Below are 27478 nucleotides of genomic sequence, written 5' to 3' on the forward strand. Positions count from 1 at the left end.
TTTTTTTTATATTTGTCTAGACATGTTCATATTAAAAATACTCTGTTCAGTGTAACTACAGTACAAAATGTGAATTTCAACATGATATAATATGGTTGCTTGAAACCAGTGGACTAAACACAGCTCTTAAAGCTCTCTTCAAGCCTATATCATGCACAAAAAAAGTCAAGCTGAGAATTGTTAACATCCTCAACACACCTCTGTTTTTATCATGTGTCTGTAATCCTTACATGATTCTACTGAACAGCTCTTATGCCTGTCATAACTTCTAAATTCTGAAGTGCAAAATGTATGTATTACCTCCTCACTACAAAATGCTTAACTTAACTCTGACTATAACATATTGTGCACAGTTACACTGTAGGATAAATTTTTTTGTATTTTAAGCTAATGTGTACATTCACCTCTCAGTGCATTAATTGTTCTAAAAAACTTTGGATAAGTGTTGCGTCTTTATTCCATTTTTCCTTAAAGTCCTGTCAGTTGGTGAAATGCTAAGTAACTAAGAAATTTTGAGATGGAACATTGTATGACATGTTTAAAAGTGTTTAAAGCGTTCTCTAATGACCATCAAGTCACACACAGTGTGTTTAGAATTTTGTGCCAGTATACTAGGCAAAAGAAACCTGAGCTTCAGTTACAAAGAATCATCTGCCACTGTACAATAACAATATGTCAGCAATCAAGAAATGCTTCAAATCACAAAGCTGAGGAAATGTAGAAAAGTAATTTTGGGTTCCTGTGACCCTGCATTCTTATATGCAAATTATAACTTTCAAGCATGATGATAGGACTGAAATCATGCTAATATTTGCAAGCACAATTGTGCAATCGTAATCATTCGCCTGTTGTATTCTTTTTCACTTTCTGTTTATGAAGCATGATTCAGCCAAAACCAGTGAGAGCTGGCACAAAACACTTTTGCGTCTAAGGTGGTTAGAGTAATGAAGTAGAATTGCTGTGAGTTGTTGTTGTTAAGAGAATTAAACAATGCACAGCAATATTTCCCTTTATAAAATTAGTATGGGAAAGCTAGCAAACCTGGCAGCACACAGCTTACCTGCATGTATCTAGTCTCTTGGTCAACCTCAAATGTTATAAACTAGTGTAATAAACTCTTACCAAATAAACAAAGCCTTGAATCATACAGCACTAGTTTATGTAAATGTTATTACTGTTCCAAGGTGGAGAAAATGAAAAAAGTGGAAAAGTACACAAGGCAAAGTACAGGCATTTTACACAAACCAGCTAACATTTTTAGTGCATTGTGAGTGGCATCTAATTTTTAAGTAACTTTCATCTATGAGAAGTGTAGCTAAAGTAGTATAATGTAATCACAATGTATTTGGTAGCCATGCCACATCATATCTGTATCTGTTAGAATAGATTAGATCAGATTAGATTAGATTAGATTAGATTAGATTAGATTAGATTCACTGTCAGAGTACATGTACATGAACAATTAAATGTATTTAGCATCCAAACAATAGTGCATGTAGCAAATAAATAAAATATAAAAAGGTTATTGTTAATTTTTTAGATTTTAAGATAATATGCAGATATAAACAGTATGATGCATACCAGTAGTCAATTAGGTTGAATGAAATAAATAAGAATTATGGTGAAACAATAGGTGAAATTCGATGTAAACAGCATGATGCAGTTGGTAAATACAGTAGATTACGGTAAATACAGATTTGCACATTGTGCAAGTAGTGCAAATAACAATCTTATATAAAACAAATGTAGTTAGAACAGATAACTGCAGTAAAGTGGAAGTGTTTAATTCTTAAAAGGAGGCTGGTAGTTAACGGCTATAAAATTGGGGTTGGGGCTGTTCATGAGTCTTTTTGTACTTTTCCTAAGACAGAAGTCATGTAATACTGAAGTGGAAGAAGTGGATGCGAGTACAAATACTAACAAAAGACAAGAAAACAATAAAATATGTTCATTGACATGAAGAACAATGGCTGCTGGATAAGTCCAGGGTCCATAATCTTGAGGTTGCCATCTCAAAGTTTATAACTTTGCGGTGACTAAATACATGAAGTACTTTTAAAAAAGAACCCAGGACAAATTTTGCCCAGAGATTTTATACTATTCTTCCTTTTGAAGTGTAAATAGGATTTAGCCTTTAAATGTAAATGAAATGTGGTAAATGAGTAAAAGCCCCCATGTCTGGGGGAAACAACAGTTGACAGTTTCGGACACCTTTTGGTTAGAGAAAATTCTTGAGGGCTGGCTGCTTCTCCCAGACTAATTAAATGAAGACTATGGTTAGGACTGATCCAACTGAAACTTGGAACAACCTTCATAATTACTTTTGTGATTTTTAAGCAGTTTTGCGGATGAGCTCACTTTGATATCAGTTGGGGTAGAATCTGGTTTGAGGCAGTCTGTAAATTCTTACAGTGTAATGGATGGTGTTGGTTGAGTAAAACATTGTTGTGTCAGTTTTGCAAAAAATACCGGTTCATACAGACTGTTGACATTCTAGGGTCTACAAATGGTCATTTCCCTCACATAGTCAAAATGCCTCTGCACTCAAATGCTGTATGTTTGCAGAACAATTCTGTATATTTGCCAGGGTGTAGCTATTGTGTGGTTTTGCATCACATTTGTTGAAACTCACTACCACAAATCAGGATTTATGTGTGCATGCATGTGTGCGTGCGTGTGTGTGTGTGCATGTGTGTGTGTATATATATGTGTGTGTGGGCAAGTGTTCATGCACCTCTTCATGAACTTAGCACATGCACACAGTTTAAATAACAGCACTCATTGCCAGAAAAAAGAACATGCATTTAATATCAATTCAATAAATATTTCCTCTTCAAGTGTGTGACTGAACATATGCTGAGGTTATTCTGTATTATTTCTTCAGCTCACCTTCTGGCAAAAAAAATCCAGCTCCCCTGCTGCATGGGTATACTTACAGCAAATGCTACATCTTTATTTAATATCTCTATACATTTACCAGCCAAGGCTTGAATTCCATGGCTTTTTTGCCATAATGGAATAATCCTCTGGGAAATCGCACAGCTCTATGATGTAGATGTGGGAGAAGAACTTGGCAGACAAGTTTCCTTGAATGACATGAATAAGCTGTAAACTCTGGTGAAAGTCTTTGCGAGCTAAGTCTACTGATCTACATACATTTGTTTGCCTGTCATAAATCATTATAAATATGATTATAATAGGCAGCACAGCTGTTCATATGTTAACACTCTTTCTCTGATTTATGGGCCCAGGCTTTCGTGAGTCTTCACTATCTGCCTATTTTATGTTAAAAAACATATTAAGATATAGAAAGATCCGTTCAACAGTAACGGAACAGAAATGATCTAAAATTGAGTCTGTGGACTGCATGGAGCAATTTCTTGTGAGCCTCTAATCCATGTTTTGCCCTTAATCAACTTCTTTTCTGCCACATCCCCCTAAATGTCCAACCACATAAAAATGTACTAATATTCTGTATGTACACAGTGAAAAGAAATGTGTATTCAGAAATATGTTTAGACTACCACTTATAGACATAGGGACAAGGCTTTAAGCCCCAGAACAATCAGGGATAGAATGTGTGGCATAGTGCAGAGTGAAAAGGCAGTTATTACTTGGTTGACAAATATAATGCAAATCAAAAAAAAAAAAAAAAAAATAGATAACGTATATGTGGTAGTGTATGACTAAGAAAATAGTAATTACTGAAATAAATGCCTAATACGAGTAATGCTACCATTGATATTTTACTGTATGTATAAGTCCTACTTGTAACTGCCTCGTTTATCACTGCAAATTTTTTTTCATTTAACAATATTTCTTACGCCCTCGTTATTTGGCAGGCTGATCCAACAGTTGATCCAGCTAATCCTACATCAAATCAGTGTTAACTCCTCACTGTGCAGGATGAATACAGTCCTTTGTGCAAGCTCTCATGCTGTACTTTGAAGAGTATGTATTTCTACAGAAGTAAGCAAATGTAATAGCTCTCACCAGTTTGCAATTGTTGCACCCTTCAAATAACAGCTCAGGTACTGAAGTAATGTTAAAGTGCCGGGCTTCAGATAGGTGGTGACAGATAAAAGGCTCACTGAGAGATGATTGTGGTTTCTCTACAAAAGTTGGCCATCATGCTTGCAGTGATTTTATCGATGGGCTCTGACATGTCCTACACTTGCAGAAGTAAAGGAGAAAAGGAAGTCTACTTCCTTTCATCGTGCTAAATATGTAGCCTCACCTGATATATGGAGCCATATGTGGTGCGTGTCTTTGCTACTTTTTTTTTTTTTTTTAAGTCTCTTGCGAGCGTTAATCGTTTTGGCTCTTCCTTGCTGGACAGTGCAAAAGCTAACTGTACAGCTCCATTAATCTAAATGAAATGGAGTGTTGTGGTTGCTTTACTTCTATATATAATATGATACTCTTGAGTATTCCCCTACATTTGCTCTGATGGAAAAAACATTGTTCATGCCGAAAGGATGTAATGTAAACTCAGTTTGGGACAGCTGAGTCAGCCAACTGTACATTCTATGCAAACAATGAGTGAATATACTCATACATTACTGTCATCTAAACGACTATTGTGCAATGTATTGTTACATGGTGGGCTGCTTGGTCAAGAACATACTATAAGCAGCTGCGTTTATAGGGAGTGTTTTCCTTTTTCTACTGAACGACGATTCAAAACAGAAGGAAAAACAAGGACAAAAGACTATCTGACGCTCGCTATTAATCTGTTCATAATGTCACATATCTGATGATCAATCGATCTTTCGGCAATTCAAACAAACCACAACTCCTTTACTTTACTACAAACATCAGATGGCACATTTTATTGTGAAAAGTAGAGAATATTTGACCCTATCTCCAGTTTGCATTAGATCAAGTTTTTAAGACTGGATCCTGGCTCCAGGGAGCTCTTTGTTATTTCAGTGTAGTTGACTAGGAGTTTGCCTGTGAAGAATGGGGATAGAAAGGTAAAAGATGATAAGCTGCACAGATGTTCTTGTCTTCGATGAGAGCTGTTAAAACAGCAGTTAGACATTAGAACAACTTATAATTATTTGGACGTGAAAGAAGGAAGTCTTTTTGCTCCGCTTTGCTTATCGCAATTAAGCAGAAGCCACAGCAACATGATTTGGTGAGGAAACCTGTGTATGTAACTGTTTGGTTGTATGCATGTGTTCTGGATTGATCTTCTTATCAGTGGGATGCAGTCACCACAACCTAAACTGAAAAATGAAATGCCATGCATTTATTTGTCTGCCTGTGGTTGTAGCTGAACAGGAACTAACCAGACTGGCTGTTGGTAGATTATTTTTTTACTGCTCAAAAAATTTGCAAGGATGTGCAGAAATTTACAGGAAATGAACATAAACATTGTCAATGCGATAGTTTCAAATTTGTAGACAGTACATTGTCTTGTAAAATGGGAGACTATTAGCAGGTGCAATTTGCATAGTTGAACGATTAAGCGTTTCCTGACATGCAGTCAGCAATAATGTGGACACGAATCTTTAAGGATTTTGGCTTCATAACAGTCCATTTGTGTTATTTTGCTTTGCAAACTATTACCTCATGTCCTGATAACTGTTTTGAAGTGGATGGATTTGCAGTGATCAGGTAACCCTTGACAAGGAAATCTGCTGAATCAATTAACTGAAAAAAGAAAACAGAACTGGTGGTCACATCGACAACCACATAACCACACGTTTGGCTTCTCGACCCCTCACATTGCATCACCACCCTCTTAGTGAATCACAACAGGCCTTCGACACCACCAAAATGCAATCAAGTTTTCCTATTCCATGTCCAAGCCTGAATGTGAAGTGAGATTTATAACAGTCATTCGCTCTTGTCCATTCCTATTAAGGAAGGGGTGGATTTCAGGACACAAGCATGTGAGGCTAAAGCTTATTTCATTTGGGGTTCCTTATTCCTTGTTGGCTTGGTCCTGCAATGTTATTTCTTGACCCCAAGCATTCATGTTTTGAGAAAAAAAGCCCCTCGTGTATGGATAATAAGAGGGAAGGAAAGTCATACCAAGACGCAGCATTTAAGGAGGGGGGTCAAAGAGGTTTAAAGAACAAAAGCAACAAATTCTAGCACGCAAGCATGAGTAGGTTGTATAAAATATATTATTTTAATAACATTACTATTAATGTAAAAATAAATGGCAGTACAAAGAAGTACTTTTACATGTGAAGATAGTGAATGGGTTAAATTTTTTCAGTACATCAACTTTTCTTTTGTTTGGGCACGAATGACCAGTACGGACCCCAGCACACAAAGTAAAATCCACCACCTGTAAGTTATTTTCATGTCCTGTCTGAAATATGACACTGACTGTAATTAGTTCAACATTTGCATTTAAAGCAATTTGCAGATGCTCTTACTTTACACAACTTTTGTGATTAGATTAATGTCTCTGTTAAAAAAAAACTAATTCTTATGCTAGTAGTCTAATAGCTCATATTACATATACTATATATACTGTATATATAATAATTCAAGTTGAATATGCACTGAACAGGTATATTATAACATTATGACATTATGATTACTGATCTCATCATCATTGAATCTGTTCATGGGTAGGATATATTAGGCAGCAAGTGAACATTTTGTCCTTAAAGTTGATCTGTTAGAAGTTCTTGTTGGGTGTTCCTGGGCTGCAATGCTCAGTATTAATCAAAAGTCCAACAAAGTCACAGTGGTGAACCGGCGGCCAAGGCTCATTGATGTATGGGGGCCCATGTAGTCCGATCCAACAGACAAGATACTGTAGCTCAAATTGTTGATGAAGTTAATGCTGTTAATGCTTGACGGATCAGGACTGTTTTGGCAGCAAAAGGGGACCAACACAATATTAGACAGGTAGACATAATGTTATGCCTGATCGGTGGTCAATTAGTTATGCCTGTTGTAACATTGTTGCAAAGTCAGTAAATTAGTGGTATTTAGTTTTGTGTCTTTTGCATTTTTTTTATTTAGCCCATTACAGTTTTGTATCTTCTGAAGCATTCCTGTCATTTTTCATTTTTTTTAAAGAGTTTTTGAAGGGAAATGAGCCCATAGTAACTGTGTATGCTGCCAACAATAATGCTGTGATTTCTTTTGTATTTCCTCCAAGGTTATACCATTTTATCATTTGTTTCTGTTTTGCCTCATCTATCAGCTTCATAATGCTGTGTGGTCTTCTTGATGAACATATTTGGATGTTCTGTCAAATGTACTCCTTTGCCTTCTCCACATCCCTCAGCACCACTGTATCTTCCACATGTGTGCTCAGACTGCTCAGCCCCTGTACATACTGGCCCTAATTTAAGCGTATGTTCACTGTCATACGAACAGACGCAAGCTGTTAACATGTGAACAGAGGTGGGGCGGATTGAACATGTTGTCCCGAGAGAAGCATGTCAGGCTTCATTAATTAGGATTATATGTGGGATATGTTTCTCATATTTTTTAGCACCTTTAATCATCTTTAGATGTTGGGTAGATTTGGCACGAATGTAGCATTGTTTGTTTTTTGAGTATGATTTACTAAAATAACTTTATACATGTGTTTGCTTCTTTTTTTCAAGTCTGTTTTCCTATATCATCGGGCAGTGTCACACTTAAAACAAAAAGGAGTTGCACATTGGTTGATCATAGATCAAGAAAGATAATTTTTTGCCAAAATACAATCAGTAATCTGTGATATGTTCAAATTTAATTTTTACTTATTTATATTTAGAATTTTAAGTAAGCAGAATATATATATATATATATATATATATATATATATATATATATATATATATATATATATATATATATATATATATATATATATATATCAGTGGCGGCTACTGGTCTGTCAGAGAGGGGAAGCTCATTTTCGGCCTACATCATAAAATTGTCTATTTATTTAAAAGTAAATTCTGCCCTACGTTCCTTTTCAAGAAAATGGTCTGTGACCCTGTCGTACCAACTAGGAGTCTTTTCAAGTGACTTGACCAGTGTCCTCTCAATGGCCAGCAGAGCTAGGCTGCTTAAACGGCCTTGGCCCATTGTGTTTCGGGTGTAGGACTTGAGTCGCTTTAAACAGGAGAAGCTCCTTTCTACACCTGCAGATGTAGCTCCAATTGTTGCCACTAATGAGAACAGTTTGTAAAGCTGAGGCATTGCACTGTCCAACTCCATGTCTTTAAGGAACACCAAGTAATCACACAGCTTTCCCCTGTTACCCTGCAAGTCCTGATCTGAATACAGGACTTGAAGTTCTGACCTCAGTCTTCCTGAATCAAAGTGATGGCCATGAATGAAGGAATGAATGAATGAATGAACGATCTAAAAAAATATTAAACTCTGTAAAACTGAAACAAGGAATGTGGTGTATAATTGTGTGAAATGTATGATGAAAATCAAGCAATTTCGCCAAGCAAATATCAAAGAAATAGGTTGCAGCAGTTTTATTTCGACTGAACTTGAGAAATCCGCGATGGGACTGAGCGCGAATAGCTTCAGTGATTCCTTATAGTACAGAATCGCTGTCAGTCAAAAGGAGATGCAGTCTTTCGACAGACCCTCCAATCATCACGCAGAAGCTCGGAGTCCGGGCCAGCCCACTCCCCATTCACCCCCAGAGACGCTGAGCGTCCGTGGGCGGGACATAATCGCAGCGTTTATCCAATGACTAGTCTAGTTTCGAAGCGCTGAAAAAAACCGTTCAAAGCAGCCCCATTGAAGTCAATGGACGCTGGGCTTCAATAGGGAAATGCACTGTGACGCTGCGGGAATGTATGAGAAGGAAATCGAGTCAGCCGACCTGCTATATGTAACTGATTCTGAACGAACTCGTCTTTGAGATGAACGTTTTCTAACGCATTTTTAGTCAATAAAATGTTAATACAATAGTACATATTTGACCATTAATTTTGTGACATTATAAGGGAAGCCGAGCTTCCCTTGCAGTCAAAGAAATCGCCTCTGATATATATATATATATATATAAAGTGGATTCAAAAGTTTTGGAATCTTGTTGAAACTTGTGGAATCTATACCAGCTCAGTTGTACTCTGTCAAAAAGCTAGATATGAAAAATCGAGATTTTTTCTCAAGTTGTTGCATGTCATAAGAATCTGGAATAGAGAATTCTATTCTGTATTTAGAATCTGTAAGAATCTGGAATAAAAACATTTTACTGGTACTCTTAGACATTTGGACTTTACTGTATGTCCATAGATTTAAAGGTGTATTGTAATTGAATGACCATGATAATATTCATAAATCCTATTTTTAACTTTTTTTGTTATATCAAATTTAGCATTATTATTTACAAGCTATTTGTCAATTACAGTTCAGTGTTATCCATATAAAAGTATGATTGTGTGTGTTGCAAGTGTACACATTCTACTGATTTCAGTTTTCTAAATTTGAAAGGAAAAAATAATAATAATCAGAAAATGTCTTACTGTAATGAAATCAATGTGCACATATAGAAAAGTGTGTTGTGTTGCAGTTGTGCCTGTTATTTTCTTTCTGTCATTCTCCTTTTTTTTACCCAACGAAACACACATTTAGAATAAAGAAATATATTGTGTGCTGTGTCTCAAATCATGCATTTCTCTGTGTCATCATTGGCACTATCTGAGTTTCTTCTGTCCTGCTTTTAGATTGTCCTTAAAGAGCCACAGTGGCACAGCAGGCAGGCAGAGCAGTCTGGTGATCCATGGGGCAGACTTCAGCACTAAGGACATGGACAATGACAATTGTTTGTGCAAGTGCGCCTTGATGTTAACCGGAGGTAAGAAACAGGAATCTTGAGTTCAAAAACAACTTTTATATATCATTTAAATTATCATTGCATCTTGGTCTACACTGATACATTAGTCTCCTCAAGGTGCTCATTTTGGTTCTCTACCTCACTTTATTCTGGACCATGACACAGATTTCCCGTATCCTGTATTGTTTTAGACTATGCATGGAAAATCATTTAAATGCTATAAAGGCCAAAGTCAATGTTACTATTTGGCTTTAGACCTACAAGTTAAACGTCTTGCTATCGCTCTAGTGTGTACTCTGTGTGGCCATGAGCCGGCTACTATGCGCTTTCCAAGAAAGCTTATTGTCACAATGTACAAAGGTGTTTTTTTCATGTTAGACTGACAAAAACTGGTACATTGTGTTTGCATTTTATTTGGAACACCTTTACACCTGTACATTTATTCAATTTTCTATGTGGCACGGTGATGTTGGTGGTTTTCAGGCTGGTTCGAGCATTTCAGAAACTATTGTTCTCCATCCAGTTAGCAGCAGCTCTGTAGATGGAAACATCTTGTTGATGAACGAGATCAGAGGAGAAAGGCTAGACAAGTAGCTTAAAAAAGCACATTACAACTTTATATCCATGGTGAGCAGAATGGCATGTCAGAATGCACTCTGAGTTGGATGAGCTACAACAGCAGAAGGCTACTTTGTGTCCAACTCCTGTCAGCCAAGATCAAGCTCACTGTAACCAGACAATTGTAAAGAAATGTACTTTTGTTACAAATAACAAAGTCACTGAGATCACATTTTTCTAATCTGATGTTCAATTTAAACCTTGACTAAAGCTCTTTATCTGCATTTTTGAGGATCAGTATTGATAAGATGTCTAAAATCTTCCATCTATCAGTAGTTGAAAAAAAACCCTTGTTCATTAGGAAAAATGCAATATCTATTAAGGTCCCACTAATGACAAAATAATAAATAAATATTTATATGCACATACATTCAAAAGCTGTAAGGTTGCTGTATTTGTGTTTTTTTTCCTTTAGAATTAATTAATGTATTAACTAATTTTTATTTTTATTTTTTATTTTTTATTTTTTATTTTTTTTGTTGCAATTAAGTCCATACACATGCTTCATTCTGGTTTCCTCTGAATAACAGACATGGTACATACAAATGTTAGAACAATTCTGTTATCTGTCCTTTTCTGTAATTTGGACGATGTGTGTACACTCTATCTACAGTTATTTCACTGCTAAATGTTTGTTAAGTGAACCAGGTTGAATAACATCAGACCAAATGAATACAATATAGGTGGTGCTACAGTCTGGGCTAAAAAGAAATCAGCCTTCAGTGTCACTTTTTAATATCATTCTGTGGCTTCTTACCTACAACCACTGGGGGTGCTGTTGTGCTTGTTTATACAAAGCTGTAAAATATCCACTGAGATATTTATTAACAGCAAGTAATTTAATGTGGGTGTTAATGATAAAACCCTACATTGCTGACTTTTTTCAAATATGTTCAAACCAACCTGTTTGTTAAATAATTTGAGAGCTCTAAATAGTTCAACACATAAGGCGTGTTGTAGGCATGCATATTTACCCTCAACTCTGCATGTAGACCTCAGCACAGTGGATATTCTCTGTCACACAGTGAAGTCCTCTTGGCTAAACAGCCACAAGACCACCACTTGCTGGCAAAGCAGGTGTGTAATGCTTTGAGTATGGAGTAATGAGGTCTTTGTGGACCTCCACATGCTGTGAAGACTCAGTCAACATAAGCCAAAACCCAAGGATTTCTATGAATACATGAACTCTTTACTCTCTTCCTGTGAAGAGACCTTCTTACCCCAAAGGAAGCACTTGGTTTTCAGATAGCTGGGATACATCATTAAGCAGAACGTGACAGCACAGGACCTGCGAGAGGTCCTGTCTTCCCAGATCTTTTATGAACCAGTCAAGTGCAAAATTTTCAAAATACAAGTGCAGCCAAGTGGAAAATTGTTTTTTTCCTGAGTTAGTCAAGTACAAGTGCATTTAAATGGCTTTGTCGCTGCACATCTAATAACAAGATCAGGCATGTTGAGTTTATGTGTCAGAAGAAATAGACCGAGAGATTCAAGAATGGACCTCTGTCTACCACAAAACTGGACACTTCCTTTTCGACTTGTATTAATAGTTTTAATAGCTGATTACTAATATTTGTAGCTTATGCTTTTGGTTTTGTTTTAAGACAATTTTATTTGGTCACTTTCAGTCTTTGGAATGTGCCAAATGTGTCTCTTATTCCACAGTGTTTTGCCAACAGTTTTTAATTCATTAGCAAATGATATACTAATGATAGAAGTTACAACCTGCTATCAATTATTTAGTTGAAAACTTTTTCTCTGCACTCAATAAGACAAAAAATGATTAGTTTGTCATGTTAAAGAGATAGCAAAAAGTCCATTGTCCTGAATGCTGACTCTGACACTGAAGACTCCTTCTCTAAAAATGTCTCTTACACTTCATGGCACCAGTTATTTTACAATGTTCTTAGATCTGAATCACAAATTTGGCTTGTGACTGGACATAATAAAAAAAAAGCTTTAAACTCAACTTTGACTTTGACATTAGTGACTTGTGACTCCACTTTGACTTGAGCTTTTTGACTTGAAAAAATGAATTACCTCAAATGCAGGTTAAAAACATTCTTTCTGATTAAATGATTTTAGCCAATCAGCATTATGTTTCATTTCCAAGATCAGTCTTCAACAGGTCAGACAGCCAATCAACTAACTAAAAAAAGGGCTGCTGTGGCAGTCACCCATATTCACAGCAACTTTCTGTAAAAATCACTCAATTTATTTAACTAAGCACATGAGGTTTAAACGCTTGCTCAATGGCCCAACAGTGGTGGAACTAGGATTTGAACTCACAGCCATCTGATCAAAAGTCTAACTTTTAACTACTGAGCTACCACTTCCTAACCACTAATGTCACATTTGCTGCACATATTATCACCTAGGATGTAAGTATAGAACTCACAACTTCACTAAGACTTTGCAGTCTTGGCTTATTGCACAACAGTAACTAAATACATTTGTATCTTTACCTGGTAATTATCAGGCTAGGAATAAGCAAGAATGTCATTATGTTATTATATATATATATATATATATATATATATATATATATATATATATATATATATATATATATATAATTAGTATTGAGAATTATTACTATTACCACCTCTTGTATTGGAATACATGGCAGGAACATGTTGGGGTACCTAATGCATTGCCCTATTGCCTTATTTAATTATGTTTAAGTCATCTAGTATGGATATAAAGCTTTGGTTTTAGCCATGATTTAATTTGATACCTGAACTCTATGACCATGGTAACAATGAATATTAGCATCCAGTTAGGGACCTAAGTCAGATTGGTCTATAGCAATAAAAGGGCAGCATACTTGGCTCTTAGAAGTCAGGCAGGCGAAATGTCACCGATGAAAGTGCCATTTGACCTGGTGAAGAGGCGCCAAGTTCTCTCACAGAAGTGATACATGCAATAAGGGGCATTCTATGGGCGCATTCTACAAGTGGCGTGTGTGTGTGTGTGTGTGTGTGTGTGTGTGTGTGTGTGTGTGTGTGTGTGTGTGCATGTGTGTGAGTGTGAGTGTGTGTGTGTGCGTGTGCGTGTGCGTGTGCGTGTGTGTGTGTGTGTGTGTGTGTGTGTGTGTGTGTGTGTGAGAGAGAGAGAGAGAAAGAGTGTGTTTGTTTGTATATGTGTGTGTCCTGAGTGTGACCGCTGCAACATAGTTGAGCTTAATGGACTGTAATGTGACACAGATGAAAGGCTTTACCCCTCACAGCTACAAGCAAACATCTTAGTGAGAGGAAACTATTAAGAAAAACAAGGACAGCAAAACTGCACTGATTTATATTTCATCTCATCATATTCTGGAATTCAGCAAAGATTTCTATTTATTTTATCCAGGCGTTTTTTCCTCCCTCTTTCCTGACATGTGTGGATGATATTCTCAGTGCATTGTCAGTACAGTTTGAAGTGCTGGTTTTGCCTGTCACATGCTTCTGCAATTATCATAAGTGCAAGCTGTCAATGTCAAAAGCTGTAGAATGTAGAAATATGTTCTAGTGTCACTCATCCATGTTATACGCATATAATACATGCAGTACGGCACTCCTGATTTTTTTTTTATTATTATTGTTAATAATAAACATGGACATGGAAGTATGAGAACGTATTCAATCCATTTGACTCTCAATCCACTATCCATATTTTGTTTTTATCGTCTTATAAGACTATCTTGTAAATCTTGTAAAATTTTAACCCTTGTTGCACAGATCTACACTCTTCTTCTGTACTTATATGCTGTTTGGTGTTTCTTGATTTTTTTCTTTGTTTATAATCCAGCTTCCTCGTTCACAGGGTCTTGTGTTTTTAAGAACAGCTCTCCTTGATATTTCTGTATTTTCTCCTAGATAAGAATTCAATTGAAAATAAAAGAGACACCTCATATAGTCTCCTGTTTCTCAGCTGTTTCTCAGAAAAAAAAAACTCATTATTATAACCTATGTCTCCTCTTGTGTTTCAGTAGAGACGGATTAAGTGTTAATGATGTATCAAGTTCATATATTGAACTAATACACATTGTGTCTGCATTTAACCTACTAATTCAATCTTTTTATTACCTTTAATTTTCAGGCTGGTGGTTTGATGCCTGTGGCCCATCAAACCTGAACGGGATGTACTACATCCAGGGACAACATGTTGGCAAACTCAATGGCATCAAGTGGCATTATTTCAAAGGGCCAAGTTACTCTCTCCATGCAACTGCCATGATGATCCGACCTTTGGACTTTTCGTAGACCTTCTCACAAACCCACTGTGTAGGTGGAAACATTTTTGGAGGTGGTGATTCATTATACCAGGACACATTAGAAGTGGCTTGGTACACTATATGTTCTATATGATACGTATTGTGTGACATTCACTTGCAGTAATCCACCTTTTATGGAAAATGGGCTTCAGAGAAAAGAGGAGATTCAGCTTTATGATTATCACAGGAGATGATTAACTCTGGGGATTTTCTTGGACTGCTTTTATTTTTGTATATCAGAGATATGAACTCGAGTGCCGTTGCTGGGTCACTGTCAGCTGCTGAGGCAGGCAAGTCACCTTTGATAGGAGCAGACTGGGCGATACTGCACATATAATAAGCCTGCGGCTCATTTGGTAGCTCAACAAACATGCAGCAGCTGGAAACATTTCTGAAAACCAAAAGTGAGCCACTGTCTTGGACTTTTTTAACAAGCAGTGTTGTTGCACAGTTACCACTGAGACACATACAAATGTTTTATTATATGTTTTGTACCTACACACAATTTTTGTACATGATTCTTGACAAAATAGAGAAGAAAGCCTTGTATACAGCTTACAAACTTCAAACAATAATGTGAAAGAAGGTTTTGATATTAAATCGAAAAAATAGGGTCTGACTGATGCCAGATTGTGTTTTTTTAGAGTTTTTTTTGTTTTGTTTTTTGTTTTTTATTAGAAGCAGTCACAGACAGAATACAGGCCAGGGTTCACATGTACGATACAGACTTATATGCGAGTTAGAATTCAGTTTGATGTAAGAATGTATTAAAAAGGTGCCTCTGCTGTAAAATACACCTTGCTCAATTACTCATTAAAGCCATTGTGAATTAAAATTCAGATGTGTTAGAAAAGGAAAACCAAAATTCTTGAAGTGCAGGCACTGACCAAGCCCAGGAGAGGTGAAACATCACTTTGAGCTTGAGCATCACAGTATAAAATTACTGCCTGCCCTTTTATTACTAAGAATAGCAAAGATTAATTATGTTTTCAATTATTTTTACATACAGACAGCAATTTATTAATATGTTATATGCATTAAATCGTTCATATACTGTACATAATGAGCTTTATTGTGGCGACACTGCAAATGTACCACTTTAATGTGCAAAAAAATGTGTTTTTATGCCTTTACTGTCTATTTGGAGTACATGGCAGATGGATTGTATTTTTATGTTGAGAATCATCATGCACACACAATAACTTAAAACTCATCTAAAGCACCCACAGTGTCCTTTGCAGAATATTAGTGAAGAATACAGATTGCTTTTTTCTATGAAATTGCAAAAGTGGAAGTGGCTCATTTTAGTGCAGGGTACTTTAGAACAAGCCGCATAGAAAAACTGCAGACATTTATCTGTTTTGTGTTACTAAAAAAATATCAGGTAATTTTATAGATAAGCCATACAGCATCTGGAGCATATTAAATACTAGCATGCCATTTATTAACATACTTAAAATATTTTAAAATAATGTGTGTTTCCTTGCTGTCCTGAGGAAAGAGGGGTTTTTATATTGTGTCAGAGCAATGGGATCTGCTCTAAACAGAATTACACCAGAAATAATAATTCTAGTCCGGGCTGCCTTCAAAACTTTACAGTTTACCTCATAAAATTGTACAATCCTTTGTAACATTCAGCATTTTGTGATGTTTAAATAAAAGAATGCATGTGATGCACTAAAATCTTACATTCTGGCTTAGACAGCACAATCTTAGGTCATGTATGCTTTTTCTTTTTTTTTTACCTACAGACTTCTGCTTCTGCTAAGATCCATAAAATGCATTCCCTGCTCTTGTCACATTGTATTTCAGACATTGTATTTACACCCAGACAAAGAGGAAGAATTGTGAGAACACAAGCATATGGTGTTGAGAAGAAAGCCTGAAGCCCGCCAAGCTGCTATTGTCTGTTCAAGCAGCGCTGCTGCTGTGACAGATTGCTGAGGTGTCAAGCAATGCTGTCAGGATGGTCAAGTTACTCCACAGCCAACATTCTTCCACCCTAATAGGAGGGTTAAGCAAACGCCTCTGCTTGCAAACTCTTGCCTATCCCTCAGCACCTGCACTGACCCAGTAGCCCCTCTGGAACGCTGCCACCATCTAATGGGCCCAGTCACACAATGAACGAGTGGCAGGCCATATATTTTGCTGAAGCCCACACAAAAAAACACAGTTAAGCAGTAGTCCATTCCAGTTGCTTTGACTTATTGCTGATAAACATAAACATCTGGACAAACGAAAATCATTATAGACTAAGCCAAAGAGCAACATCATAAACTCTCAAACAGAAGAATGATATACTGAGGCAGCTACAGTGCAAAACCTGAGTGCTTTGTAATGTTAAAGTGTACGTTCACAAATTCAATCAATGATACACTGATGTTGGTCAGAGTCTGAATTAAACCATAATATAGAGCAGGTGTGTCAAACTTAAGTTGTATATTTATCTACTCTATATATTAAGCCGTAACATTGTCTTTAAAAATAGAATAGGATGAATGCAGGAGTGGCAAAATAAAACAATTCAACTATATGCACTGAATTATTTATTGGATTTAATATATATGTGGTTTTGCAAAATGCCTTTTAATATTATTCATACATAGTTTCTATGATATTTCATATGTTTTTTCTGGAGAGACTTTTTTGACAATAAGAAGAATTTAATTATTTGGTTTGGAATAACCAAGCTTGCTGTAAACTTTAACACAGAGAACAGCAAGCACATCACAAACATCACTGTTGCCAAACTTATTAGCAAATAAAAAGACTAGAAGTGTGGCTAACTCAACCAAGAAGTGGATGCCCACAAATTGACGAGGGTATTACAGATGTACTGCTGGTTTTCATAATGCACTATATACTGTATATAGACTTTTGGAACATCCTGTATATTAGATGTTACATAATCAATATTCATTCACTATTCTCTGCTGTGGAAAAATGTACTAGTTGAGCGAAGGACAAAAACAGGATATAATTACATAAATGTAGACCGTGTGAATGTAATTTCAGACTAGATTAAGTAATTATATGTAAGACTATGCTGGGAAAGGTTTTAAGACATGGGTAAAACATACATTAAATGTAGAAAGTTTAGCCAGTATATCAGCTCTGTGACAAGCAAGCTCATATCATATATGTTGTTCATTGGCACTGTTACTGCAGGTCTGCTGTGAATGATGATGAGAAAATGTTGTGTAGCCGAGTACTGCAGGATGTTTCAGCATTCTTTTTAAAAAGCTTTGGCCAATGAGCCTTGAGTTTAAAGCTCATTATACAAAGAAAACATAAAGTCAGATACGTTAATGGATTGCTGACTCGGATGGTTCATTGCACATTTGCAGAATGTGGGAGACTCAGGTACCCAGAAGGGTTGAACTGAAGATAGGCATCAAACCATGGACCAGATCAGATACGCAACCAGTATATACCACTGGTATGGACAAAGAGCGCTATCTTGTCCTCTTGAGAGACAGCACACCAAAAAGTTTAGCAGTAAAACTGGAAATGAAAGAATATACATAAAAAAAGATAATGTTGCATTGTAGGGCTGTTCCAGATGTTTAAATTAGGCAGGATTCTCTAAAAATAAACCAGATGGCCTTATATGGATATTACAAATCATGTACAAACTCTAGATAAATGTGGGAGAATTAGAAATTTACTCCAGGCCATTTTTGGGCACCAGATAGACAATTTGTTGAGCCAAGAGATAACAGTCAGAATCTAAACACGACTCTTTACCACTTCAGCACAGCTAGTTTATTAATACTGTGCCAATGTATTTTGAATGATAACACTTTCACTAATAATGTATATATCAATTTACCATGTTTTTCTCAGTAATACTGGAAAGGTTATGGCCCCATTTCAAGAAGCCTTGAAAAGTGGAACTTAGTTCCATTGGCATTCATTTGGGATATTAACTCACCATCTGATCATAGCTACGTTAGGGGATAGGGGAGCACTAAATAGAAAAGAGGATTTGTAATTTATTGTGAGATTTTAAGGGGAACTAGTTCATGCAGCATAAAAGTGTGAACCCAGCTACTGTGAGTAATTATGCATATAATTCAGGTTCTTATTTGAATGAGGTTTTCCGAAGAAGTACACTAAATGCATGTATAATTGGATAAGCTTTACAACATAAAATATTACCTCAGAAATTTCTGTTAAAGGGAAATGTTAAATGACCACATCATAAGGATAATATTGCACTGCACTGGTACTGCAGAAATACTGCACTTGTGAGCTTTTCTTTCTTTTTTTTTTTATTTTAAGAATAACAGCATTGCAATTGTGTTTTTAGTTTAATTAAGACCTGTGCCAGCAGGTTGTGAGCCAGCTCACTACTGGCAGTGTTTGGTGTCTTATGGAAATGCTATTTCACTTAAGTAAAACAGCTTTATTGTGTTCGCGTTTTGGTAGATTTTGTGATATCTCATTTAATGGAGAAAATACATGTGGTTTTGTTGGACCAAAAATAAGTCACAGTAGAGTGCATGTAAATAGATTATAGTACGAACAAAATGATTATATTTAAAATGCATGGCCAACTTACACTAAACACTTATAATAATATAAACCTATGAAGATTTGCCTGCAGGAGAATAGCCTATGGTTAGTTTGTGAATAGGGCAGTTTTGAACTCTATCAGTAAATGCTTTCTGTGAGATCTGTTTGACTCTTGTTGGCAATGCACTAGATGTAAAATTAATTCCCTCTATTTCGGAAGTAAACAAAATTGTACTAAAATTCACAACCCTGCTGCAACACTGAAGTCAATAGAACTCATCTTTACAAGTGCCAGAAGGCCAGCAATACTTGATCCCTGGCCCTTGATTTGGAAATACAATCAGTGTTTGCTGATATACCCTGTGTCACTCATGAGGAAACAGATATTCAGTTTGGCTACACAGCAGAAACCCTTGAGACTTTCCCAACACGGCAACGTTAAACTGAGTGGATCTTAAACAAAAATGTCCTCAGACATTCAGAGCAAACAGTCATAGAGGAAGTTATAAACACACAGCTGGAGTTTGGGAATTAGCATTAAGAAGCCCTGTAGGTGATCACCATGATGGATGAGTAACAAGAATAAGTGCAACATTCAGTTTAGAGGATTGGTGTGAAAAAAGAAGTGGGTTGAGGTAATGGAAGGGTGTCAGGAAGTGGGGGTGTCTAGATTAGCAGCGCCAGATGAGTTACGACTAAGCTCTGGGGCACAGGGCAATCCAACGTTTGTTTATCAGATCCCTTCTCCAAAGCAGGCCCAGGGGAGTACCTCCTTTACCACAGACTCCACAGTGACTGCCCACTCGGGGATAGCTAAGAACAGTCCTTGTTTGTTTGTTTGCTAGATGGCACTAGGGGCTCAAGTCCAGGGCCAGCAGATTTTACATTTCAGTCGTGGAGCCACAAGGGGAAATATTACAAGACAGGGTTTCTTGATATATGCATTTTGAAATGCTTGGTACTCACAGGGACTTCACAAATTATTTCATGGCACTGAAATTATTTCCACTGAGAATAATCAGTGAAATGTTATCAAATATGATGGCAATTTGGCTTCACTTTTTATAATGAAGTGCAAATTATTTTAAACACTTTTGTACTATGGTGTCTCACATATGTAAACTGGTTTCACCAGTTCTTTGATGATATTGTGCCATGTTATCTGACATTCATATCCACACAACTTAAAATGAACAGACTAAACAGACTTGTGAACATTACTTTTCATTTCCTGCTTGAGCATGCATATGTCTTTGTGTACTTTGTTATACCTGGGCCTGCAAGACAACATCACTTAGCTCCTGGTCTGTCCTGGTAAATTAAAAAGATTAGTTTTCTTCATCTTTGGTGACTAAAAAAAGAAAGATGTATGGAGAATTACAAACATCTATAGTTCCACAACTAAAGGGAAGACTGCTTAAGTGATTTCCTTTTGCAACTAGAATTTCTTTGTGTTCACTTTTATGTAACCATAACCCCAAATGGTTTGCCTATGTCATATTTAGCTTCTAGTCATTATAGTCAACATGACTGACTCAGGTGGCCTGGTAGACCTCCACAGAGATGAAGAAATATGGTTAGATACATAACCATCTGTTCTCTTTTACACCCAGGGCACTAGGGCACTTTCATTTTGAGCTAGTCTGAGCAGTAGATCAAACAGATGGTAAAGCATTCAAGACCTTGCACTGTCAAACTGCTACTGGTATGCCCTTTAGCAAGGTGCTTAATCCTTAACAGTTCAAGGACATTATATCATGTAGTTGACCCTGTACTCCGATTCCAGCTTCCTAACAAGTCAAATATGTGATATGTGATATGTGATGTCAAATAAGTGATATGTATGGAAAGGGGCAAGTACAGTAAATGCATTTGTTCTATCTACAGTAACTGCTGGGTGCAGGCAGGCAAGTTGAATGTTTTCTCATAGTATGCAAGTATAGACATGAACTCCTTATCAGCAGTGGGAAGGCTTATACTGTAGCTATCAAATTGTAAAACTCTGGCCCAATGTCTTCTTGTCATGTCTGTTAACAATATTGGGAAGTTGTCTGCATGTTTTCAAATAATGTGCATACACAATCTGTTTGTACTGCACAGGTACACAGCTCTCATTGGCGGGTGTGCATCTGCTGACTTCCATTTATTCAACTTGCAAGAACACCTCTACATCATCTATGTGCATCTCTCCTGGGTAAAATGAAAATAAAAAATACTGTGGTGTTGTCAATCCCCACTGGTACATATGACCCTTTTAAGGCTCCCTTGTAGTTTAATACAATAGAAAACACCACCTTGACTCAAGCATGTGTGTCTTCTTGTTGCAAAATGTTGCGGATCCAGCCACTGCCTTTGTAATAATGTTGACAGTCATTGAGAATTCAGCCAACACTAAAACTGCCTAAGGTGCAGCATTCCCAGTTTTCTAGTTGCTGTTGCCAACATCCAACCGAGACACATAGATTGTGTGGGACCATTTGGAATTTCCTGACTGTATACATAATTGTGATGGCAAACGGTCAGAACTCCCTGAATCCATACTGCTCCAATGGCAGGCTAACAACAATCTCTAAAAATGTAGTTCTCAAGTATAAAGAATGAGACAGAACCAATGAAAAATATACGGTCTAACTCTAAGTACAAGGCAACTATACTATGTTCCTTCAAGCTCTGCTCTTCATTACAATGTTGTATTTTAATGAGATGCTTATACAGTGCATTTGGTCCAGGTTTTTAGTCTGCATTTAAACACAGAGCAGGCACTCACTCACCTCTTTTCATTGGGTTGATCAGCGTATTTTTTTGTTCTTACAAATATGCAAAACACAGCAAAGTTACTTACTTTTTGCTTCCTAGGTGGTTTAGCAACTGTGTGTACTACTCACTTTACTCATTGCTGAAACAATGTACCAGCAGAGAAAGATACTGTATAATTAACTTTACCTAAATGGCCTTTGAGTCAAGCTTTGTGTGTTACATTCAACCTTGGGGTGCAAATAGCTATCCAAGAAATAAACAAATATTAGGAAATGTTTTTAATTCACAGCTAATTATGAATTTGTAAAACTGTAAAGTGTGTTGCTTGCACACCTTTCACACTAATAGACAATGGCACAGATTTCCAATGCCTCTGTTCTAACAATCATACAGTCAAATGTGGAGAATAAAATAATGTCAAAAATGATAAGTCTCATCATCAAAGGTGTGTGTGTGTGTGTGTGTGTGTGTGTGTGTGTGTGTGTGTGTGTGTGTGTGTGTGTGTGTGTGTGTGTGTCAATGCTCTGTATTTAGCATTCGCAAATCCAGTTTCTTAAATGCTTGCCAGAATATTAAAGGGAAATAGGACAAAAAGATGTTGCATTGACTTTTAATAGGAAACAACATGGGGTCAAAGTCACAAGGTAAGACCCTGAGCACACAAAAACCTTAGCTGAGAAAAGGAAATTGCCCAGGCTGTCTAGAATATAAAGAACACTGTTATAAAATTATTAGTACTTTCCTGCTGCAATATGATGTACAGTCTGACTTGCTAAGAATGCATGCTGCTGCTGCTGTCACATTATCAACAAAGATCAGTAAGTAAATTCCAATGGAAGCTGAATATGTCATGTTTTACAGAGGTGTGAAGTTTGGATGAAAAGCAGTTACTTCTTCTGTCCACACTTTCCACTTCGTATCACTCTAGAGACTGCATCTATCAAACTTTGACTTGGCCTTTAAGCTTTTAAGTCTTACCAGCAACCTCTAAAGATGGGGTACACACATCTTTAATGAGGTTTTTTATGACAGTCAGCATTTTTCTGTCAGATTGTTTTGCTATTGCTAAACTCACCAGTGCTTTCTGCTTTCTGAGAACAATATACCAAATAGCTGACATGCCTAAAGTTTTTGCTTTGCCTCTGAATGATTTGCACTGCTTTTTAAACGTCATGATGGTCCAACACTTACTGGCATGAACGCTTATCAGATACAGATGGAAGATCAGATAGTATCAGCTATACATTTTTGTTAACCCAACTTTGCACCAACACACAGCAGTCCAAGACAATACTGAGCAGACAACACTAAGCAGCAAATAGTTTGGTTTCAAATAGTATTCAGCCAATTGTTCAATTACAACAAATAGGAGGACTGTGAAAAAAAAGAGCTGCAATTCCCAAATGTTTTGCTGATAAGGATGTATCCTTCATAGACAAAAATTAAGTTGACAGTCTGCACTTCATTGCATTGTTGGACTATTTTGCTTCACTGCTGAAGCACAAAAACTAAAAAGTGTGGAGTTTTTATAACTGTATATCCTGCTCTTTACCTTTTTGTGCTTGAGATTTATAGATGAGCATAAAGGAACATATGGCTCTGAAGTGAATGAATTTGAGGTCAGGCCGCATGGAAGAACAATTAAGTTAACAGTTTGCTAAAATGTACAGGAATTTTGGTGAGGAAAGGATGTGTGTTTTATCAATTAGGCTTTTGTCCTCCTCTGCGATATGTATTACATATATTTACTCCTTTTTACCATGTTATTTTACAATGTTGTCCTTCACAGGAAATGTTAACCAGTGATTTATGAGAGATATACAGACTCCCCCAGTGGGATGACTGCAGGCTTCTACTTAAAGGATTTTGTAGCATCCCATGTCAAGAATGCATTTTGGAACTGGTGCTGACTCAAGGGTGAACTAATAAACCAGTCCCAGAAGATCACTGAATTTGAGGCTTAGAGATATTTTCTAAATAGTTTTTTGATTTGTAAGAGACATAGAAATGTATTGTAAAATGTTCCAGTGTAAACCTTAATACAGTTTCATGTTTTAAGTAACTTGATCAGGAAAACTACTATCACATCCTCACTTTAGTCACTGCTCTGCATAAAGTACTCTTCAGTACCCCAGTAAGCTTTTATATGAATATTTCAAGTTTAAACTTGTAGGAAGACAGCTATGATTTAATGATACTTCTAGCACAGTTTACGATGATGATAGTCATTCATTAGCATATAACTAAAGCTAACTGTATCACTAAAGCTTTACTTTAGAGACTAGATTTAGCAAAGTAAGCATTTTTGGTCAAACAGTATCTTTAAAGTTATCTCTGGGCGGCCTATAATGTTCCAATCAAGCTGCTCTTTTCTTTTTTAATTATATCCATATGTTCTGAAGCAATTTAATCATGCAATCATTTGCAGAAATAGCTACTCTGATTGTTTAAGATATCTGTGTAAAAAATGGTTGGATCTGGTTCAAGGAAGATCTTGCTCCTGATACTTCATATTATCAGATTTTTTTTTATTTGACCTTTTTGACAAAGTGTTTTCATACTGCAATGTCATTTGGCATATACATCTACAAAAAGGAAGACTGTATGACATTTAGTGATGCTACAGTCTATTCAGAAAAAAAAGATTTGTCATCTGGAACAGGTACTTTTCTATAGAATTTGAGCCCCAACAGTTTAATGATAACTCTTAGGGCAGTAGTTAATCCATAAATATCATCTACCTTTTTATTTACTAGTCCCCTGAAATGTGTACCTTTGTACACTCTTTCTGTGATGGTGAAGGATTCAAATAAGACCTGATATTTCATATTCCACCCCCTCAAACTGTTCTTCCTGTTTTAACTCACTTCTTCTCTCCAAGAAGACAGATATATTACAGATGCATCCAAAGAATGAAAAGTCCCCAGGTCACGGTGCTCTTGTTGCTTCAATGAGCTCATTTTGCTTGAACAGTGTTCATAGTCTGTGTTATTTGCAATGCAGGGGGTGGGATTTCCTCTCTCTTTTAAAAAACTTTGTGTTTGAAACATGGTCACAAATCAGGCTGAATTATTTCATTTATTTATGTGTTTCTGTGAGACGGCCAAGCTCAATCGGTAATGCAAGTTGCAAAATAGTGTTATTGGATTAAAGGCAAGAATGGATGACCTGACAAAGTTTACTTTCAGGAAGCCAAGACAGAAATGGGGAGCTTCAATCTGTGTCAGAATAGCAGACGATGCTGTCTAAACATTCTTGCAAATGTAAATGAAGTCAAATTATAGTCTCACATGTCAGAGCATCTATTTTTTATTTATTTTTTTATTACTTTGTGTCTGGATGTGAGTTTAACAATGCCATACTTTAGGCGCTACACACGTCATTTCAGCTCTCAAAGATGGAAGGAATGATTAATCAAAATTGTATGATGTCATAACTTTTACAAAAATTTAAAAACAAAGAAACCCTGCTATTTGTCAGGCTATAATTTTGGTTAGTTAGTTTACTGTGCCTTTCCACTTAGGCCATAATATATCTGAACATTACAGGCCAGACCAGTCTTCTTACATCAACATTTAGCACTTAATGATCCCTTTAATCAATGACAGATTACCACAACACAAATCCAATTAGCCCAAATCAAACTATACTCCAAGGTTTTGACTCCACAAACGGGACAACCCTCTAGAGGTTTGGACGGCACAACCAGGTCTGACTCTGCCCAATTGGCTATGATTGCCAAATAAAACAAGTTCAGGAACAGCCATCGACTCTGAGGAATTGAAAGACAAATACAGAGGGGAGACACAGGGAAGTGGGACATGCAGCAGCAGGCACAGGTGCTCTTACTCTGTCCTCTTACACTGCATTTTGTCTGGGCAGATGGAGAGGCTCTCAGTCCAGGTGGACCTTTCCAATACAGAATCACTTCACACCTGGCTGTCTGGGTGTCTCCAGCTATCCATCGCAATGATGAAGGCAATTAATCAATTTTGAGTTTAAATCAAAAAGGAAACCACCTGCAGTTAGTTCATGGGAGGTATAGGTACATACTGACATGTTGGTGCAGGCAGTTCAGTTTAATAACCAAATTCAATCAACTAAAATGAGAAAGATTTTATATGTGTTATATGTTTAATCATTTCATTTTCATCTTTTAAGTGAAGCAGCCCTCTAGCATTTTATGCTGTATTTTAATTCATTATGTCTGTTGTGAGAAAGCCGTGTATGTCTTAAACACACATAGATGGAATCATCCTATTATTTAAACTCTATTTTATACTGTGGCTTCTTGCTACAGTTTTGTCTGCCGGAATGTCAGCACGCTTGAGTTACCTTTTGTTGATTGCTGGTTTGCTGGGACTGTAAGGACCTCTGCTGGTGGGCCAACCAACACACAGGTGAGATTCCTAGTTTACAGTGTAAAATAAGCCAAAGGGTGACTGCTAATGAAAGAAGAATCAACAAATAAAAATGCTAATTAGTGAAACTTAACTGCTGGGTTACTGATCGGAAGATTTAAGCCCCGGTATCGACAAGCTGCCACTCTTGGGCCCTTGAGAAAGGCCCTTATCCCTCTGTGTTTTAGGGGGGGCCATATCATGGCTGACCCCGTGCTCTGACTCCAGATTCTGAGCAAGCTGGGATATGCAAAGAAAGAATTACACCTCTGTGCTGTCTATGAGTTTTACATAGTTTTCTAAAATACACCTCATACCCAGGATCCTGAAATAAGATCATGAAATTTTAAAAGTTAATACAAATTGAACTGTGGTAGAATATAGGGTTAAAATTCTCCAGTTGTAGACTAATCAATCTAGGTTCATGGTGCCTTTTTAGAGTATGTGCTTCACCTGCTGTTATAAATAATCCCACAAATGTATCCTATTGTTTTGAACGCAAACCCTCCGTTAATGGGTGTCCTTTTCCCATACTAAATACAGTTTGATAAGACATTTATGCCACTTCATAACGTCCTTTTTAAACCCAGTTTACACAATGATCTCTCTGCCGTTGTGGCTTCTCACATGTTCTGAACATACATCAGATACTGAGCAACAACTGGCAGGCTGTTTGTTTAGTGTATATTCCTCCAGGTGCATGTTGACATTGGATGATAAGGAAGTGTACTACAGCAATAAACATTCAAGAATGTGAAGTTTTTCTTTGTATAATAAGTATTTATTTGTTTACCAAGCTGGTGAGTTCAAATTTTATAAGTGTTTTATAACTAACTGTTTTGTAACTATATGTATTAAAATATAGTGTTTGTCTATCAAAAACCTGAAAGCTGTTGTGCAGTCCATTTTATCTAAGTGCCAGTGGTTCTTTTCCCAATCACCCTTCTCACCAGCAGCTAAACAGAGTCATGATAATCTAAATACAGAAAACCAACAGTGTTCTGACTGATGTTACAACAGTTGGAAAAAAATGTCTTATTTGGTTTATACTGATTAAAACATTTTATATATGTTGATTGTTATTTTATTGAAAGAGTTAACATAAGTGATGTCTAATGCATTAGGCATGATGTATTGTATATAAATTCAGTAATTCTG

General features: G+C 36.6%; 1 protein-coding gene across 2 annotated transcripts in view; it reads left to right on the top strand.

The window, feature by feature from the left end:
* The window catches only part of angpt1 (angiopoietin 1), a 51798-nt gene extending 34620 nt beyond the window's left edge, over positions 1–17178 (top strand). For both annotated transcript variants that reach the window (XM_046834376.1, XM_046834377.1), the window contains exons 8-9: positions 9660–9790; positions 14471–17178. In XM_046834376.1, coding sequence (XP_046690332.1) covers positions 9660–9790; positions 14471–14634 — 295 coding nt within the window. In that variant the 3' untranslated portion in view covers positions 14635–17178. The remainder of the gene's footprint in view (positions 1–9659; positions 9791–14470) is intronic.
* The last annotated feature ends 10300 nt before the right edge of the window (positions 17179–27478 follow it).

This window comes from Silurus meridionalis, chromosome 22 (genome assembly GCF_014805685.1).
Source record: "Silurus meridionalis isolate SWU-2019-XX chromosome 22, ASM1480568v1, whole genome shotgun sequence".
In the NCBI taxonomy this organism is placed as follows: domain Eukaryota; kingdom Metazoa; phylum Chordata; class Actinopteri; order Siluriformes; family Siluridae; genus Silurus; species Silurus meridionalis.